Raw genomic sequence first — 18,280 nt, forward strand, 5'->3', positions numbered from 1 at the left:
TTTAAATGGTCCTGTGCATGGTGAAATGTTAAATTTCAAATGAATGAATGATTCCCAAATATATAGTAACAGAATTATTCACATGCATCTGCTGTTCACACTAATAAGTAAAAGAGGCCTCCTTTTTCTGTCCTGTTCCAAAGAGATGCACTAAAATTACCTGCTTGTGGTTAGCATGATGCTGGGCAGTTTATTGATTTTTTCAGAAGAAGCTGGGCTTTGAGTTTGTGGCAGTAGGGAACCTGTAATAAATTATCGAGAAAAAAAAAGAGTGATTTTAAACCTATTTGAATGTATGCTGTTTCCTTTTTCTTCCTCATGATAAAAGGTCTCTCCGTTTTGTTGTTGTTTTTTTTTTTTTCTCGCCAGGTTTGCAGCTAAAACTGTGCACAGTGGGTCATTGATGCTAGTCACAGTGGAACTGAAGGAAGGCTCTACAGCACAGCTTATCATAAACACTGAGAAAACTGTGATTGGTTCTGTTCTGCTGCGGGAGCTGAAGCCTGTCCTGTCCCAGGGGTAACCTGCTTACATCTGGACTTCAGAATCTGGCACACAACAAAAGTGCCTGGCATCCACTACTGGTGCCTTTCATTTATAATAATAGCCCTTCCATCTGGCAGTGGGGGAAGAATACACTCTTGACATTCTTGTCTCCTGCTTTAGAATGCTAGTGTGTATCTATCACGTATGCAATACTTTCCCCCTTTTCGCTTTGCTAACCAAAGAACATATATTTCACTGTCAGTTATCTCAACTCCTAAATCCATGTGGCATTTTCTCTGTGCTGCTACTTCTTCTGGCCTCCTCGGCTTCCTTCTCTCTTTCAACAATGATGGACATGAGTTGGATATTTAAAGTTCATTGGAAATCCTCTTCCCTCCCGCCGTAAGCAAAATTTAAACTGGAAATAGTCTAAATGGCGTCTCAGCTTGGTATATGAAAATGGGGTGATAGCATACTTTTTTAGAATTAAATTCAAAAACAACGATTTGTCTGCAAAATTTTTTAATGAATTTCCTGCTGTTGTAATTGGTTATTGACAATTGTCGTCGTGAAATTATCTCTGAATAACAAGATGAATAAACCAGCATATGAATAACATTTGTCTTTGTATTTTTAATGAGATTGTTTTTAATCCTGAAGTTCATATGCTGAGGTTTCTTTATTCTAAAATAAATATTTTTAGTGTTATATTATGCAGAGAAACAGTGGGGCTTAGTTAGTGAAAGAAAAAACGCTTTCAAACCACATAGATTTTCTACTTGTACTGTAGTTAATTAACTCAAAAAAAAAAGGTTGATACGTTTAATAACAAAAACAAAAATCTTCATGTCTCTTTATGTATGATTTTGATCTGTTAGAAGAGATCTGATTACAAGACCTATTACAACTACTGGAGAAATTCTTTGAACCTCATTGTTCCTTTACAGATCTTGATGCCCAACTTTGATGGACTGACATGCCTTTGGAAACTAACCTAGTATAAACTAAATGATAGAAATCTTAAAAACTAGTTACATGATCTACCTTTTAGCACTTTTCCCTACATTTTATTTGCTAACTTAGGCAAGTGACTGTTTTCATTAAGATTGTTCTATAATCAGAAAACTTTCTTCCTAATACTTTTAAAACCAGCTGCAGTTGTATTTCCCTTTCTGATACAAGGTAGTAACAGGCTTGAAGGCAGTTCCCTTTGTGTAGAACCACATCATGATTTTTTTAAGTAAAAAGAAAGAGAAGGTCCATTGACTGAAACATGGTAGAACATATATCAAGGGTAAAGAACAGAATGAAGCATTCTTGGAACACACAGGTTGTGAAAAAAATTATTTAGATTTTTAAGGTTGTGAGCCAGAGACAGCAAACAAAATTGTTAAATTTTCCTTCTCCTGAGAAACAGCAGTTCATCTGGGTGAAGTATTTCTGTGGCAGTCACGTTCTGCCTCCCTCTGGAGACGTGTGCACTGCGATAGTCCTGACTTCAGGAAGCATCTCTGTGGTGGCAGCCCTTTGGCATTTCCACTATTAACCCTATTTCTTAGGGCTTTAAAACTTTGCATTTTTAAGTCAACACCTTTTTGAAACATTATAAAGAATTTGACAGACTAAATAGCTGTTTTCTGAAAAACATTTGTACTTACTGTCATCAACGCAGAGGGGGAAATGTATGTTGTGACAGATTTTTATTTTCCTTAAATTAGGGCACTCCTCTTTGAAGGGTCACACATCTGTCTGTTTTTCAACACTGAGGAAATTTCAGTAGGATTTTGCTTTTGAATAAAATAATATTTTTGACTGCTAACTTTTAGATTTTTATATTTGCATTAAATTAATAATATATTGTAGTATGCTCACAGTTGAAACCTTTTGAACATCAGTAGGTTGTTATCGTTAAAATATTGTTTCATGCAAGTGAAATTAGAAAAATGACAACAGCCCCAAGTTTAAGGTTTGGGGTTTTGGGGGTTTTTTTACTTTTCTTTGGTGCAATGATTCAGAGTTCCTTGCCTCACATTTCCTTTTACTTTATCATAATCCACGATTATCTTCAAAGTGTTCCACTGAGTCGAGTTAGTCAATGCTCAATTTTTAATTCCAGCTATATTTTTTCATTTTAATGTCCACTTAATGGGACATTTTATGTACACCAATCTTGAAGTATGGCTCTCACAGTATATTTCAGGCTGAGCCTCATTTTGGTATCACAGTACATGTGCTTTATTTATTATTAAAAAAAAGAAGGATGTTTTTATTCTGAAGTGACTAAGCAATGAACTTACCAAGTTAAAATACTGGATACTTTCCCTTCCTAATAACTCTGCAGACATTTGACTAACTTTATAGTAGCTTAGGAAAAGGTTGACTTTTAACCTTGTGTTTCTGTTGTTAAGAATTTAAATGTTAATATTAGAGAAGACAGGAATCCAGAACAACAAATAGCATAAAGCGAGGTTAAAAAAAAAAAAAAAGTTGGACCAGCTAAAGGAAAATCTAAGATCTTCTACCTTCTTTGTTCCCTTTCTGTCATCATTCTGACATTATAGGAACTTTGTTTAAAGGGGAAGAACTCCTCTTTCACATAATGGGGGTGGGGGGTGGTTGTTATAACACAAAATTGGCAGAGCCTTACTATTTCCTTAGTATTTGAACAGTATGTCCACTGTGGAATATGAGGAATGGCAGTAACCCTTATCAGGGTAGGGGACGATAGAAGCTGTGCTCTGTCCCCCAGGAAACCTACAGACCAGTTGAAGAAGTGGCAGTGTGGACTTGACTAAGTTAGTGAGCCCTGGCTTGCAAACAAATTTCGCTTACGTACTGATACAGGCTCGCCTCCTCCCCCAGCCCCACTTGCTCTGGGGGTCAGGTCAGCCGTCCCTTCACCGCCTCCTCCCGCCCTCTCCTCTTCCAGGTGACCGGAGCAGGCGGGCCAGCCTCTGCGTGCGCACTTCTTTTGTTCCTCCATCAGCTGGAGGTCAGTTCATTTAAAGACAATTACTTTCTGACCGTGGACTTGCTTTTTTTTTTTTTTTTTTAATCTTTCTCTTCCCCTCCTGCCTTCCAACTTGTCCAGTTACCCAGGAAGAGTTCTCTTTAACTCTCTTCTGGAGATTTTAGAGGAACAACAACAAAAGTCAAGTTTACGATGGTGTTATAGACTTAGATGAATGGAAATTGTGCTTAACAGAAACATGCCCTTGCATGGACCAGAAGAGTCTTTTCTGAATCTTCACAGACTCCATCTCCTTTCTTTATGGGACTTCCCAACAAACAGCACTCAGTACAAGTGAGTGAATGCTTACTGTCTTCCTGTTTTGAAAACATTCCTCTTTTTATTTTTTTAACCACTTTTTCCCATCCACTGTTAAGAGCAAGCAGCATTTTAAGACCTGACCTGGTAAGTTAACCACCATGTATAACTGGTTTTTGTAAATAATGTGGAAGATGTTTAGAATTTGAAACGTGTCAGACTCCACGTGATCACTTGACCAACAAACTTGGAAGACTGGAACACAGCTGTTCGAAAGCCGAAATGGTTTCTGAGAAACACTGCGAATCAATTGCATGATTAATTGTCAGATCACCCCAGGAAGAGATGTTGGGTTTAGGGGAACAAGTGCTCCCTGGGCTGGAGGGATCTGAGAAGGTTTGACTGAGGCAGTGAAGCTAGTGTAAAAGTGAGGTGACATTTAAAAGAGAAGAGTGTTTCTGGGAGCAAGAGAAGGGAGAATATATTATTCTCAACTGGGGCTGTGTCTTAGAATGTTTTTTAAATACCTTTATACAGAAAGCAGCATTGCCCACACCCCAGAAGGTGGTGTGTGCCCTTCCTCTCCTTGCTCTCATTGCTCGTCTTTCTTCTCTCCCACGGTCTCTCTCTCTCCTGAAACAGCCCCCAAGCCTCCACCTCATCAGCCTGCAGAAGTTAGAGAAGAAACACGAAGGGCGGAGGTGTTCCAGGTGGGGCTGTGCTGCGCTTGTAAACAGAGCAGAGGCAGAAAGAAAGGTAGGGACCGTTGGACTAGGCAGAGGCCAGGAGAAGTAGGCTTGGCTGGTTTGACTCTCCTGCTTGTAGCCTGGTTCTAGGTATTCCCTTGGGGACCCTTTCCTGTGCCACTGCAGGTTCTAAAGTGAGCCTTTTCAGACTTAGATTCAAAGCCACTAAAGACTATTACATTCCACTGGTGTCTGTTTCCTGGTTACATGATTGTGAGTTGAAGTGATGCTAAAATTTCTGATCTCCCCTCAGGTTTGTCTTTCTCTGGAGCCAGTTTTACGTGCATAGTCATTCGTACACGTCATTCCTAGCTGGGTCATTTAAAATGCCGACTGAGGACCACAAACCCTCAAACTCGAATGGGGACTCATTTCAGTGGACTCAGACCGGCCTTTAATGACATTGTGAGGCACTGGTTTCTCACCTACAACCTAGACAGCCAGAGAGACCAAAGATCAGGCTACAATGAAGAAGCTTTATTCTGAGACCTGCGATGTTTGGGAAACCTAACCAGTAGGTAATTCTGCCCGTGGGCTCATTCACATAGCCCTTGAAGACTGCAGACTCTGCATAGATCCTTAGAACGGGGAAGCCTCATCTTGCCCACCCATCTCTTAGCTGGGAGCAGAGGGAAGGCGTGCCAAGGGGAAAGTATCAGAATATGGGAGGAGGGAAGGAAGGGAGGTGAGCAGTACCCCAACCAAGATTCTGATTCCCCCCCGCCCCAGAAGGGCATCTTCTTCTCAAACCATGTAAAAACCAACTTTGTTTAAAGCAGTGTGATGTGAATGAGGACTCTAGCTTCAAGGAGGGTCCACTGTCTCTATGGGTAGCGGTGAGGAGTGGTTAAGACCATGGCCTAGAAAAAGGAAAAGGTTAAATTCTGCCTTTGCAAAGTGGTTAAGAGAGGCTGTCTGAAGGTGGGCCCCTCAGCCTGCATTTAAACCCCTCTCTTCTAATGAGTTCACCGTTACATGCTTGTGTCCTGTTGTAGTAAACTCACGAGTGACAACGTAGGGTAAGGGGTGAGCCAAGGCATCTGCCAAGGGAAGGCTAGTGCAGAAGTTTGGGGGAAAGATACCCAGTGTCCTCCCAACCGAAGGCTTGCTTTTTGAACCTGAAAAACATGAAGCCACCGTGAGAGGGCCTCTTCCTGGCGTCACATCAAAGTCACGATCACCAAGGGCACTCTCGCCTCCGTTTTGCTCGGGCCTCGTCAAAACCGCGGGGCCTAAATAAAACTATTTTGTAAACAAAGTGAGGGACAGCTCCGTTTTCTAATTGAAAGGAATTATGATTTTCTGTGCTGTGGTGTAATTACCTAAAAAAAATGTTATTTGATGATTAAGATTCTGGAGCGAATTGTGTTCTTTGGGCTCTCGTACCGTTCCGCCATCAGGGACTTGGTTTCAGCGGTGTGCAGCTGCTGGAGTTGATTTACAGTGCCGCGGCTGTGGCTGGTCATAAATAAATCCTCTTATATAGTTGTTATGAACACCTGTTAGATCATCTGTCAGCAAAGCGCTGTTCACATTTATCATGGCGCGGTAGTGATTTTACCTCAATCCATTTCCAACTGACTCAGCCTCCATTGCTGGGTTACTATTACCACACCATAATCGCTCGTCCCCACTCCATGTTACAACTTGCAGATAAAAGATTTCACTACTTGGCCAAATTTCATAAATAAAGGAGCAGTTCAGTGCAGTAAAAGTTTATTTTTGTCATCATTTGTCACCCCATTATTCTATAAATCAAACGGAATGGCGCTCTCGCCAGCTCAGGCGTTGCTGTCAGCCTTAGGCATGGAAATGGTCCGTTTCTTTCTTTTAGATGAGATGACATGTCTTTCAGACTTAACTGTCTTATGGCTTTGTTTCACCCACTTTATTTTATTACCCCTCTGGAAAAATCCTTGGGGAGCAGAAAGACTTAAGGAGTGAAATGGAAACAGAAAACACAGCCCAGCACACTGCTCAGCCCAGGGATGCGTTCCCCGTCCAGTCGCTGGCCACCTGACCACCGCCCCTGCTCACACCCCAAGTCCTTGGCTGAGGATGCTTTTCACAAACTTCTGAGGGATTATAGTTTCTGTTTTGGAGAGGCTATTCCAGTGTGGAGTTACAGATATTGGAATACCTGACATATGTCTCCAGAGACCCCCCTCGATTTGACAGGCTTTATGCAAAGAAAAGATGAACTGGTTTCTTTTCTAAGATGCATTTTAATGGCTCTGAGGCTCTGAAAGAGAATGGTCACCCCCAGAGAGGGTCTCGCCCCTGAAGGCTTGTCAGCTGGGGAGCCCTGGAGGAAGAGTCGAGATTTATTAGCAAGTTGTGAACTCTGTCTCCGTCATGCGTCTGAGGAAGGCAATGTCCCTTGGTTAAAAGGAAGAGGACAGAAAAAGCTGAAGGGATGGGGTAATACAAAAGGCTTTATAGTTGGTATTATACTTCCGAGTTGGTTCTAATTCAAGTTACCTTCTTCCTAGTCATTATGTAGCTCATAAATTCAATAAAGTGTTTTACTGTTACTATAAAAATGACAGGAGGGGGGTTTTATGTTATAAGTTCCGTTAGTTGCTCTTCCTGTTTTATGTTGAAGTTCTCAGGCCATTATGTCATTAAACTCCTTGGAGTCTGAAGGGCTCAGGCCCCTCCGTTTCTTGCTTGCACACACTTGGCCATGTTGGCTCAGGAAGGGCCGGGCCACCAGGCTCTTCCAGCCAACTGCCTGTGGTACCAAGCGGGCAGGGCTGTTTGTATCTGTTACTTCACGAGAAGCAGCTTCAGTCCTCCAAGATGTGCAGTGAGGAGGCCTGGGGTGGAGGGACAGCTTTGGGAAGACTGCTTGAGGGGTTCTAGGAATTCTGAAGGAAGGGTCCTTTTTATCCGGAGGAGGAGGATTTCCCGGATGGGGTGTCTGTAGCTCCAGGCTCTGTGGACGCAGGAACTGTTCTCTGCGTCATGATGGGTCTTGGCACCAGACTCTTTGCTAACTTGTTAACCTTCACATAGCTCCGAGTCCTTGATAAAGTTCCCAGCAAATCTAGAGTTGAAATCTTACAGAGGTATTTTGGAAAGGAAACACCACTCTCGTTTGGCTGTTGTCTTTGATTCCGGAAGAAGCAAAGGGCATTTCTGCTCTAGGGAACTTTGGTTTCTCCAGATGTTTGTTTTGAACAGAATATCCACATGGAAACAGCAACTACTAATTCTCCGGCCAGAGTGCATCAAGGCCTTAATCTAAAGCCTCCCATCCATCCAGCTGTCTGGCACTTGCTATTATAGGGCACCAACAGAGAAATGAGGCTGTGGCTTTATCACTGCACCCTGGGTGACAACTTGATTTTCTGCTTTCACCGCAGGCAGCAGCAGCCCAACATGATGGGGCTGTTAATTTGTGCATTTCATGGTGTCTGTCAGGGGGGCTGGGAGAGGAGGGTTTCAGGGGGAAGGGAATGGAGCATGTCCCAGGCGCGGAAGCACCTGTCTGCATTGACGGCACAGAGCACTTCTTATTAGCGTGCAGGTCTCTAAATGCAGCCCGGGGATGACAGCCTGGCATCCCAGCACCCACACACTGTGACAGGCGCCGGCAGCCGGTCCCATTGTTTGCCCTTGATGAGCATGTCATTAATGGAAATGGAAGAAAGTGAGGGCCACATCAGTATTCAAATAGCCTCTATTCTCTCTGCCATTCACCCGGCTGGCTCGGCCTGCTGCACATCTCCTTCTGCAAGCTCCTCTTAGACTTTTTTTTACAAAAACAGATTTATTCCCATGGCCTACAAATCCTTTCCATGTTGTTCCTGGTTTCTCCCAGTCCTGCATTTGCACCCACCTCTTTAGGCTGGATTTAGCTGAATCAAAGGAGATTTGGGTTGTTGTGTATTGCAAAGGTCAAATTAGCAAGTGCATGCTGTTTGCGGCCCAGAAAATGCCCACCGTCCTTACTCTCTGTGCCTGTGTCCCTGTGCCTCCCCAATCCTGCATCTCCTCTGGTGAGCCAGTGGCCGCTCTGGCCACCACTCAGAAATACCTGATAGGGCTCGGAGCACTGAAGTAGAGAATCTGACTTCTCAAAGAGCGGCGGGCATGGAAAATCACACTCAAGCGCAGTAAATTAAAGAGAAGTTAAGGGAAGTGCCCAGTAGTCACTGGTTGGAAAGAACTGTGGACCGCGCGTGATTATTTACAGCCGAGTGGAGAGTGGCTGGATCCTAAATACGTGTTTCCGTCCCTCAGACCCTGTGTTGGTCTGTTTGCTTAATAATGTAATTAGTGCTCAGAGGGAGAATATCGATGCTGCTGCTACCAGCCATTGCTCTTCCGTGCGTTTCTAACCCGCTCCTATTGCCGGCTTGGCTTTCACACTACCTAGTTGTGCATGTTCACACCCGGATGCACATACGCACACAAAACCCCTCAGAGCCCCCTCTCCTAATAGGAGCCCAGATCCGCATTTCCCCCACACCCCACCGCATGCACTACTGAGTTCTGTGTTTGCACGATTCACATCTCCATTCGGGTGGGTGGTTCCTGGATGAAGGCAGCTGTGAAAGACCACTTCTAATTTCTCTCTGACCTTTTAGTAAGGAAAGGTCAGAAGAACTGCTTGCTGTGCATTTCCCTAGCAGTGTCCCTCATCTGGTATTAATCTGTCAGTGACCAGGGCCCTAAGACACCACCTGTCTTCTAAACCAGTCTGGTTGGAGGCTGAAAAAGGTGCAGACGCTACCACTGCTGGATGCCTGGAAATGGAATTCGGGGCTGACACTCGGCAGTGCAGCGTTCTCTTCTTACCCCAGCCGGAGGTGAACGGGGGAATTCTTATTACCGAGCTGTTTTTTTCCCTAAAACATAGAAACTCTTCAAGAGAAGGAGCCATGTCGTTCTATCCCAGTGACGCCGTCTCCTAGTAGAGGTGCCATGCTGTCTGGCTCAGAGTGGGCGTCCATGGAGTTGTTGCCATCCACGGTATCATGGCCCCTCTACGGACCTGGGAGATCTGAAAAGAGATTTTCTCAGGTGTTTATCTGACAGCCTACAAAGCCCCCCAGCCCTTCTCCCGTAGAAGCCCAGAGAGGTGATAATGGTTTAAAAAGCCAAGTCATAAATTGGGCTTTCTCTACTCACTTGCTTTGTAGCTGAGGGACTCCGCAGAGGGCAATTTAAAAGGAACAGAAACAGGCTGAGGAAAAAAAATCCCAACGCTTTAGCCTTAGTGTCAGAGTGATGGAAAATAATTTTCACATTTGATTAATTATTAAGAGATCTGTTTAATAAAATATAGAGCATTTTGTCTCTCGACAATCGTTAGTATGACCCCAGACCCCTATTTTGGAGGTGAACAAAAAGCTATTGAGGTATAACAATAAATTTTGTCCCCAAGGGTCTTTGCAGAAGTGGCCACAGGGCCGTCCTGACAGATTTAAGGCAGAAATCCTACAGCTGACACTGAAATGTGTCAACTCCAGTGACTTCCGTTGGCAGGTCGCACCCGCCAGCCTCACCCAGACATGTGAATAAAGCAAAATCATTGACCTAGAAAGACACTGTGGGCTTTTCCTTTTTGTTTTATTTTTTAAGAAAATTATCTCTAAAACAGAGGTTCAAGTGTTTAGCATTCTTGATAGCTACTTATTTCAAATGCAGCAAGTCATCAAGGAATTCTGTCCTTCTTTTATGAATAATTTTATTTTCAGAACCCCACAATTTCTCTGCCCATGAATCTCTTTATTTTATTGGCATTTAGATAGGACTCTAGGTCTTATGAGGAAACATTTTATTAGCAGGAGTTAGATTTCTTTTTCTCTTCCTCCAGAAAAAAATGTAGTATCGTCTATAAGATTTGTGTGTAGAGTCTATGTCATTCAACCTCGGGCATTCAAACTAATTTAAAGGTAGCCTCATTTAGTTATAAGAATGTACACAGTAATTAAAAAGCACTTGAGTAAACATTTCAAAAATTGGATTTTTTTTTTTTAATGAAGGTACTGGGGAATGAACCCAGGAACTCATTCATGCTAAGCATGTGCTCTACCACTGAGCTGTTACCCTCTCCAGATTGGGTTTTTTAATGTACTGTGGTCTGCCAGTTATTTTCAACTATTTCTCTACTGTGGACATGGCAGCAAGAAGCAGTCCGAATCAGGCATGGAGATGATCAGGCCAAGGTGACTCCACGTCCCCTCCGCCCACTCTTCCTACTTCTACATCTGCAAGGTGCACATGTTTTCCTTTCGGGTGGCTGCTCCTCTGGTGAAGGCAGCAGTGAAAGAACGCCTCTGATTCCTTTCTGACCTTTCAGTGAGAAAGGACAGGTCCTCCCCGTCCTCCCCGGGCAGTCTGGAGTGGGCCAGACTGCAGTTGCCAGCATCTGCCTCCCAAAAGGACCAGTGCCAGCGCCTCCGAAGTCCACAGCTGCATTTCTAAACCTTCCACCATTGCCCACCTACTTTGAGGATAGATCCATTAAATATTTTGGAAGGAATTCCAGAGCCATTTGTCTGCAAACATTTCCACCCTCCCAGTAGTGAACATTCTCACAAATGGAAAGCGTAGTGTGGAAAATGTGCTGCAGGGGTGGGGAGGGGTAGGGTGCGGGGAACGACTTGAACTTTCAGTTACCAATCTCCCCCTTGACATCAGACATCGGTGGGAGCACTGTGTGACGGGGAGGTTACATGGCCCCAGCCCCCAGCACTGCCCCTCACGGCCGGGTAGTGATCTGCTTTGGGCCAAGACAAGCCCATGTGCCCTGCAATCTCTGGACCCCCAGAAGGCAGAAAGATTTACTAGAAGATCCAGAAGTGAACAGGGAGAAAATATTCAACCTATGTTGATCATTATCACTGACCTCATGCTTCTTCCGTTGTGTTTGTTTTCTAACGCCCTGAATATACTGGAACAGGACAGTAATACACATACACGTACAGTAATAGATATAATTAACGTTCCACTTATAAATTAGTAATACGGTATCAGTAGTAATACATATGTATAATATAATACACGTATATAATATACAGTCGGCAGTACATGTAGACATTTATAAATAAATGTACACATTGGCTCTGGCTCAGTCCAAACCACCCTGCAGCATGGCCCAGGGTGCACCGCCTGCGCTGCTACAACAGAGCGGACGGAGGGCCTGGGCGGGAACTGCAGGGACCCCACACAGCCTTCTGAGCACCTGATTCTTTTCTCCACGACTGCGGTTTGGGAAGAGTGGGCAGCCAGGTCTCTCAGGGTGCCAGGAAGTTATTCCTACTTCCCAGACAATAATGAGGTTTATCTTGGCCTCTCCCAACCCTCGCCCTTTCTGCCTCAGGGCCGTGGAGTGGAGCACATCCTGTGTTCAGCCACCTTAACCAAGGGGAGCCCTCCGGAGCAGGCTCACTGTGCGGGTGCTAGTTACAGCCCACTTCGGAGAAGCAGGGAGGCAGGGCAGGGGCCAGGAGGCCTCCTCCTTTGGATGGAGAGAGGAGGGGGCCACGCGGAGGGTGGGATGGCACCTGGATCCATCTCATTAGGAGTGAGGAATGACTCCTGATTCACAAAAGGTCATTGCCTACTGAGGTAGATAAATTACCTATAAGCCTTCAGTGGAGTTGGAGGACCTATTTGGTAAGGAAGTTTTCATTAAATCAGAGATTTTATGGCTTCTATTTTGTTGCATAGGAAAAGGGAAATAATTAGTAATTGACAAAATAAGTGCAGGGAATAAAAAAGTGTAATGTTATTCTAATAGGCCTTGTCTTGGTCTTTAACTTTTCACTTGCAAGCAGCATTATTTTTTAACTCAGATGTATAAAAATCATCCACACTGAGAAAGTGGAACCAATTGCAGTTAAACAATTGAGGGGAGCACTAACCAAAATAGGCTAGGCTTTAAAATGCCATAAATATTCTTCCTTTTTATTGTGTTTGATTTTTGATGATGCCCATAACCCATTGGTTAAAAATTAAATAGACATGTTCTTAGGTATTACTCAAATGCATTTTAGTGCTAAACTATATAAAGCAGTACGTATGTGTATATATATATTTATATATTTATATTTGCCCCCAAACTTATATATATGCCCCCAACTTGCCTGTTAGATGAGTTTCTCAGATGGGCCCCTATTTTTTTTTACTGATATTTCCATCTTGGGAGATACCCCCACATTATAACAATAGTAACACTGAAATTAAAATTTCTCTAAGGGTGAATTTAACCTAACCTATTGGGGTGTCACTGTAGCATATAAATTAGGCAGATTTTCGTAGAATAACAAACACTAGAGCCTTTCTGTCAGTGAAATATTTACCCCTCACATTTACATGGCCACAGGGATTTCTTTTTCATAGGATTCCTGCCTTTTTACCCCCAATTAAATCTGCTTTGGAGAGGACTTGTGCTCCTGTGAGACTCACAGGCTATCAGAAGGAAATGATAAACAAAGATCTATGGAAAATAGCTAAGAGGGAAAGGAAAGCAGTTAGATCCACACTGATGATACCTACTGTTTTAAGTGACACCTTCCACAATAGGGGCTTCCTATGCTTGGTCTTAGCCTAATCATTTTTCAGCCTATATTTTCTCAGCCAGGTGTGCAAGGGGCTGTCTTCATCCACATTTCACAGCTGAGGGAACTGGCACTGGGGGCAGCTAGCCCCTCGCTCAGCCATGCAGACAGAGAGGGGACGCCAGGCCTGGGCCCCAAGTCAGTGTAAGGAAATCCTCTGCAGAAACAATACGGGGGTGGAAGGGAGCCTAAAAGTCACCAACTGAGATACCGTGCCCCACATGGTGCCTGGAACTCATTCATCATTAAATTATTGACATTATGTAAAAAAATCCAAGTACTGGGCGTTCTCCGTCACAGTCTGGGAAAGGAGCGGGGCTACATAAGCGCATGAGAAAAATGCAAATGTTTTAGTAAAAAGTATATGATGGACAGCCAACGTGACATGGCTTCGGTTTATCGGTTTTTCCAAGAGTCTCCCTTCCCCAGTTTTCTCAGCTCTTTAGCTAATATCATTTAAATAGTATCACATAATGACATTCTTAACCATTTCTCTAGGGAGACTATTCCACTCACTAATGGATCTCACTGTCAGGGAATTTTTATGGATAATTATTTAGCAACTTTTCTAAATTTCTTCCCACTGGAACGCCATGCATCTTGAAAATGAACAAACGGGGAAGCACTCGGGTTCACTTGTGACCCTGGAGATTTCACATGGGTGCTGGTGACGTTAGTGGAAGGTGTGTCGCTTGGGTTACCATCCAGTGAGTGACATCTGTCAGGCCTCCGACTGCCCAGAGCCTCAGTTTCTTCAGAGAGACGAGTGACTGTTCCTCAGTGTCGCTCTTCCTCTGGCTGGGCTCTGCTTCGTTCAGTATGACACTGCCCTCCATGAGGCGAGCACCGTCCAGCCTCTGGACCTTGGACACCCCAGGCAGAGAGATGCCTTCCCTAAGTACTTCTCCCTGTCATATGCAAATCCCAGGTACTCCTTGAGATTTTCTGCAGCCATGTTCAGAAATAACCTGATTTCTTTTCCCCTTGCTTTTAAGGGTTTGTGTCTGCTCTTGTGATGTCCACCCCAGGGACCCCAGCCAAATCCATCAAGGTAGAGTGGAGTTTCCTGAGGCACCAAAGAAACTGGAACCCTAAAAAGCCTTTTACAGAAATGTAGTGACTCTTGGGAAATCTTAGCTTACCTATTTTGCCCCAGGAAAATTAGCACTGCATTAACCTACCTCTCCGCTTATACTCACTTTTGAAAAGGTAGTAGATAGCTCATTTGAAACTGTAACACACATCCCATTTGTATTTACTTTTTATGCCACCAACAAGGCACTTGTATTGAGTTGAATAGGGCTCCTGGAGAAAATACAATTAATGAATAGTCACAAGGTTCCTAATCTGATCAATGCTGGGTGATAGGACATTTAATCTGATTGTCTGTGACCACAATTGCACAGAACTTGTGGCAGCAAAGAGGACCACGTTGGCTGGCGGAGCATTTGTAGACTGTTAATTACTTGGGGGGCGGAGGGCGCTGTGATGTAAACAGATGCGGGGAGGAGAGAGGGTGTCTAATGGGAAGAAAGGCGCCTGCTGGGGGGACAGAATTCTGGGAGGTACTCCTGTGCTAGGATGCTGTACACAGCCCCGTATCCAAGAGGGAAATGAAAACCAAAAATATTCTTCATAAACTCTATCTCTCATTCCAGGTGGGCATGTGGACCACAGAAAGGAAGCCACAGGCAGAGAGAGAGTCGCACCGTTAAAAAAGACCAGGAGTATGGCCGGAAGGAGGGCTCCTTCTCCCTGCCAAAGGCGCTGGCCGAGAGGGTGGTCCACCCTGTTGGCCAAACCTATGACGATTAGCAGTGCACATCTCCACCTAAAGACACAGAGACCCTTCCGCTGGCCAGGGATTAAAACATGCCAAATGCTAAGCACTGCCCAGACCAGCCTTGCAATGTCAGGGGTGGAGGCAGCAGTAGCAGAAAAGGCCACAGACCTTCCTCAGCTTCTTCCACCATAACCCGAGGGTCAGGCCGCCTAGGGGCAGGCAACAAACCTGCAGGCCAGCTAGCAGAGCGAGCTGCCCTGCCCTTCGCCTCTCAGAGCCGGAGGACACTCTCCTGTCCTCTGCTGGGCTCCGTGGGAACAAACGTCTGTGTGGAGCCCAGCAGATGCCTCAGCGTTCTCACAGAACACTGCTTCCACGTCCCAGTCGAGTCGTGAGCAGAGCAGGGATTCCTAACGTCTCCTCCTCCCGTTCCTCTGCCACCTCTCTCCTTGCAACATGCACTAAACACCTGCAGCCAGAAGTGTTCTAGCCCAGATGTGCCACGAGGAGGGCACAAGGGCCCTGACGTCAGGGGCTCACATCTGGGCGGGAGGGTGACACAAAAACAGGCACTTATCCAGAGGCCGCGCAGAAGGTGGTAAGCTGTGTGTGCGGACTTTTTTGAAGTCATCAGCACCAAGGCCTTCCATGATGGGGCTCGACGGGGCCTTTTTCAGAGCTGTTCCAGGGCCCCTGTGAAGCCCAGCTGACCTGCAGGACTGTGCCCTCGGACTGTGGCGCACTATATGCTTGAACCCTTCACAGCGCCGCAGCTACATTTTGATCAATGTTGCAGCAAAGTGCACAAACCATCAGGCCAATATCTGACAGATCGATGGAAGCCCAGATTCCAGGCCAACGATGAGGTCAGTGGGAGGCCCCAGAAGGGAGTTGCTCAGTGCCTGTTTGGGGCTCAGTCTCTGCTTCTGTACCGCCTGCCGTGGCCTCCCCCGCCTTAAACTGGTGCCAGACACAGGGGAAGTGGCGAGGACTCCCAGGAAGGCCCAGGACAACGACCAGAAGGGAGAAAGCTATCTTCTCAGCAGCCCAGTGGCTGCTTTGTTGGCTCTGCCAGGATGCCCCATTCTCAGCTAATGAACAGCTTAAGTGTGCGGATGAGGAGAAAAGCAGAGAACGGAAGCCCTGATCGTCAAACAATATCAGCGGTACAGCAGCTTGCCTGAGTGGAAGAAACAGCTCAGCCTAAAGGGCCTTTCAAATGCCTAGTTTTGTTCTGAAGTTGCCTGCTTGCTTGTCTTTTCTTTTCTTTCTTTTTTTTTTAATTCCTTTTAAAACCATTACAATCAAGCGTTTATTAAAATATTGAGGCCAGGGGAAGTACTTGGGTGACCTATTCAAGCCCAAAAGCCTCCAAAGAAGGAAGATGGGCCTGTGACGGTCTAATTGATTTTCTTCTAGAATAAAATTAAAAGCAAGGCAGAGTAGCAAACAGCGCTCACCTTTATTGCATGCCTTGGAGCTTCGCAAATAGAGGGCGACGTTTCAGTGCTTGGTTTAGGGTGAGGGAGGAGGGTTATTATGAGAAAATGAAAAACAATTAGGTTGAGGAGGGAGCGTGGGCGGCGGGGAGCAGCCTGGACCGCAGGGCTGAGCGGAGGACGCCCCGTGGGCCCTGCCTGGCCTGCGGCGGCGGGGTGGGGGGGTACCAACCTGCTTTCCTTCTGAAAAGTCAGGTCCTCTTGCACTCCCGGCCTCCGCCCACAGGCCCTTGGCCGAGGTGCTTCCCCTCTGTAGACTGTGAACAAGCCACAGGCCTCTCCCTGCAGTGACTGGGAAATGAGAAGCCATTTCTTCCTCGTTAAGTAGAAGCAGCCCGGCCCTGGAACGCGGGGCCCCTGCGCCTGCACTACTAATGGAATTTTTAACTGGGCCTAACTGCACCTGAAGGTAATCAGCCCCGGGCTAGTTGTGCATTAGGAGTCCCTGTCAGGCTGACAGGAGGGTGGAATGAGATGGTTTGATAACGCTTCTCTCCCAGGGCCCATTTCCGCAGGGGTGGGGAAAAGAGCCCGAGCGGGGGGCTTTCTCCAGAGCTCCGCGCCCCCCGCCAGCCGAGCAGCGACCCCATTCCCATCCTGATGCCGGTGCTCTAACCCTCAGGGATTTGGGTTCCTGTTTTCAGAACTTTGCTTACACATTTCTCCCCCCGGAGACAGAGGGTGCTGAGGTTCGGGGTGTGAAGGCTCTGCCCTGTAAAACCTTCTTCCAACAAGGGTGTATTTCCAGCAGGAAACAAGTTGTACATTCCAATTTTCAGCGTTCACCCCAACTCTAAAACAGTGCCCAGGCATTGAAAATGCCAGCCAGGTGAAGTGAAGCCGCTTTCTTCAACTTCACAGGCCGAATCTCAGACAGGGAACATTCAGGAAGCACGAACTACAATTAGAAAACTGACGCAGTTTTAAGGAGGACACTCTCTGGTCATTTGTGTATCTTTTTCCCTCTCCCTCCTATAATTCCATTTTAGAAGCTTGAAAATAGAATTTTTTTCCCCTTTGCCAATTTTGTGTTTTTCAGTTTGGCAGATACTGATTCTTCTCTGTGTCCCAAACGGAGGTAAATTTAACTTGTCTGTTTCTTAAACAAAAATAAACAGACAACTTCAATATGTATAGCCCTGGACCTGCCAGCCACTCTTTGCGGGTGCCAGTGTCACCAAGCAGAGTCAGCTGAGCACCGGGATTAGCGTTTTACAGTTGCTGCAGAGCCAAACGTTGAGAGAATAACAAATGCTGTTTTGTGTCCCCATTAAAAATTACAGCCGAAGAGATAGAATTTTTTCAGTCATATTGCAGGAAATTTTAAAAGGGAGTCAGGAGTCTGAGATCTAGATGATTTTCTTCTCAAGTAACTAATTTCAAGATCAAAATTGATGTCTAAAAAGTGTATGCAAGTTAATTTAGTTTTAATTTTTAAAAGCTTTCTCATCTTAAGTTTTCTCTTATGAGTTCTCTTTAGGTGGACTTTTAAAAAAATCCCAATTCCCAACCTGAAAAATAGTTGTTGTTAATAAGTGAAAAGATAGCCACAGATAAAGGGAAATATTTGCCTCTCATATCTGATAAAGGACTTATATATAGAATCTATAAAGAACTCTGACAACTTAATAATAATAACAAAAATAATTTTAATGAGCAAAAAGAATAATTGAAAAATATGCTTCACCAGAGAAGATTAAGCCAAGCAGTTCATGAAAATGTGTTCAACACTATTGAGTATCAGACAAATGCAAATTAAAACCAAAATGAGATCTCACTAAACAGCCACTAAGATTGCTAAAATTAAAAAGACCATATCACGTGTTGGTGAGGACATAGAGGAACTAGAACTTTCTCATACCTTGCTAGTCAGAATGCAAAATCATACAGCTACTTTGGAAAATAGCTCAGCAGTTTCTTAA

The 18,280-nt window shown here is 44.9% G+C and overlaps 1 protein-coding gene and 1 long non-coding RNA gene across 2 annotated transcripts in view; both read left to right on the top strand.

Moving 5' to 3' along the window:
• AP3B1 (adaptor related protein complex 3 subunit beta 1) overlaps positions 1–1,104 on the top strand; it is a 221,021-nt gene extending 219,917 nt beyond the window's left edge. The window contains exon 27 of the mRNA XM_072958469.1: positions 370–1,104. Coding sequence (XP_072814570.1) covers positions 370–523 — 154 coding nt within the window. The 3' untranslated portion in view covers positions 524–1,104. The remainder of the gene's footprint in view (positions 1–369) is intronic.
• A 2,937-nt stretch (positions 1,105–4,041) lies between these two features.
• Positions 4,042–16,301, top strand: LOC140689690 (uncharacterized). Its single transcript, XR_012064726.1, has 3 exons — positions 4,042–4,510; positions 14,072–14,127; positions 14,735–16,301. It is a non-coding gene; the product is annotated as an uncharacterized lncRNA (long non-coding RNA).
• The last annotated feature ends 1,979 nt before the right edge of the window (positions 16,302–18,280 follow it).

Source organism: Vicugna pacos, chromosome 3 (genome assembly GCF_048564905.1).
Source record: "Vicugna pacos chromosome 3, VicPac4, whole genome shotgun sequence".
NCBI classification, from domain to species: domain Eukaryota; kingdom Metazoa; phylum Chordata; class Mammalia; order Artiodactyla; family Camelidae; genus Vicugna; species Vicugna pacos.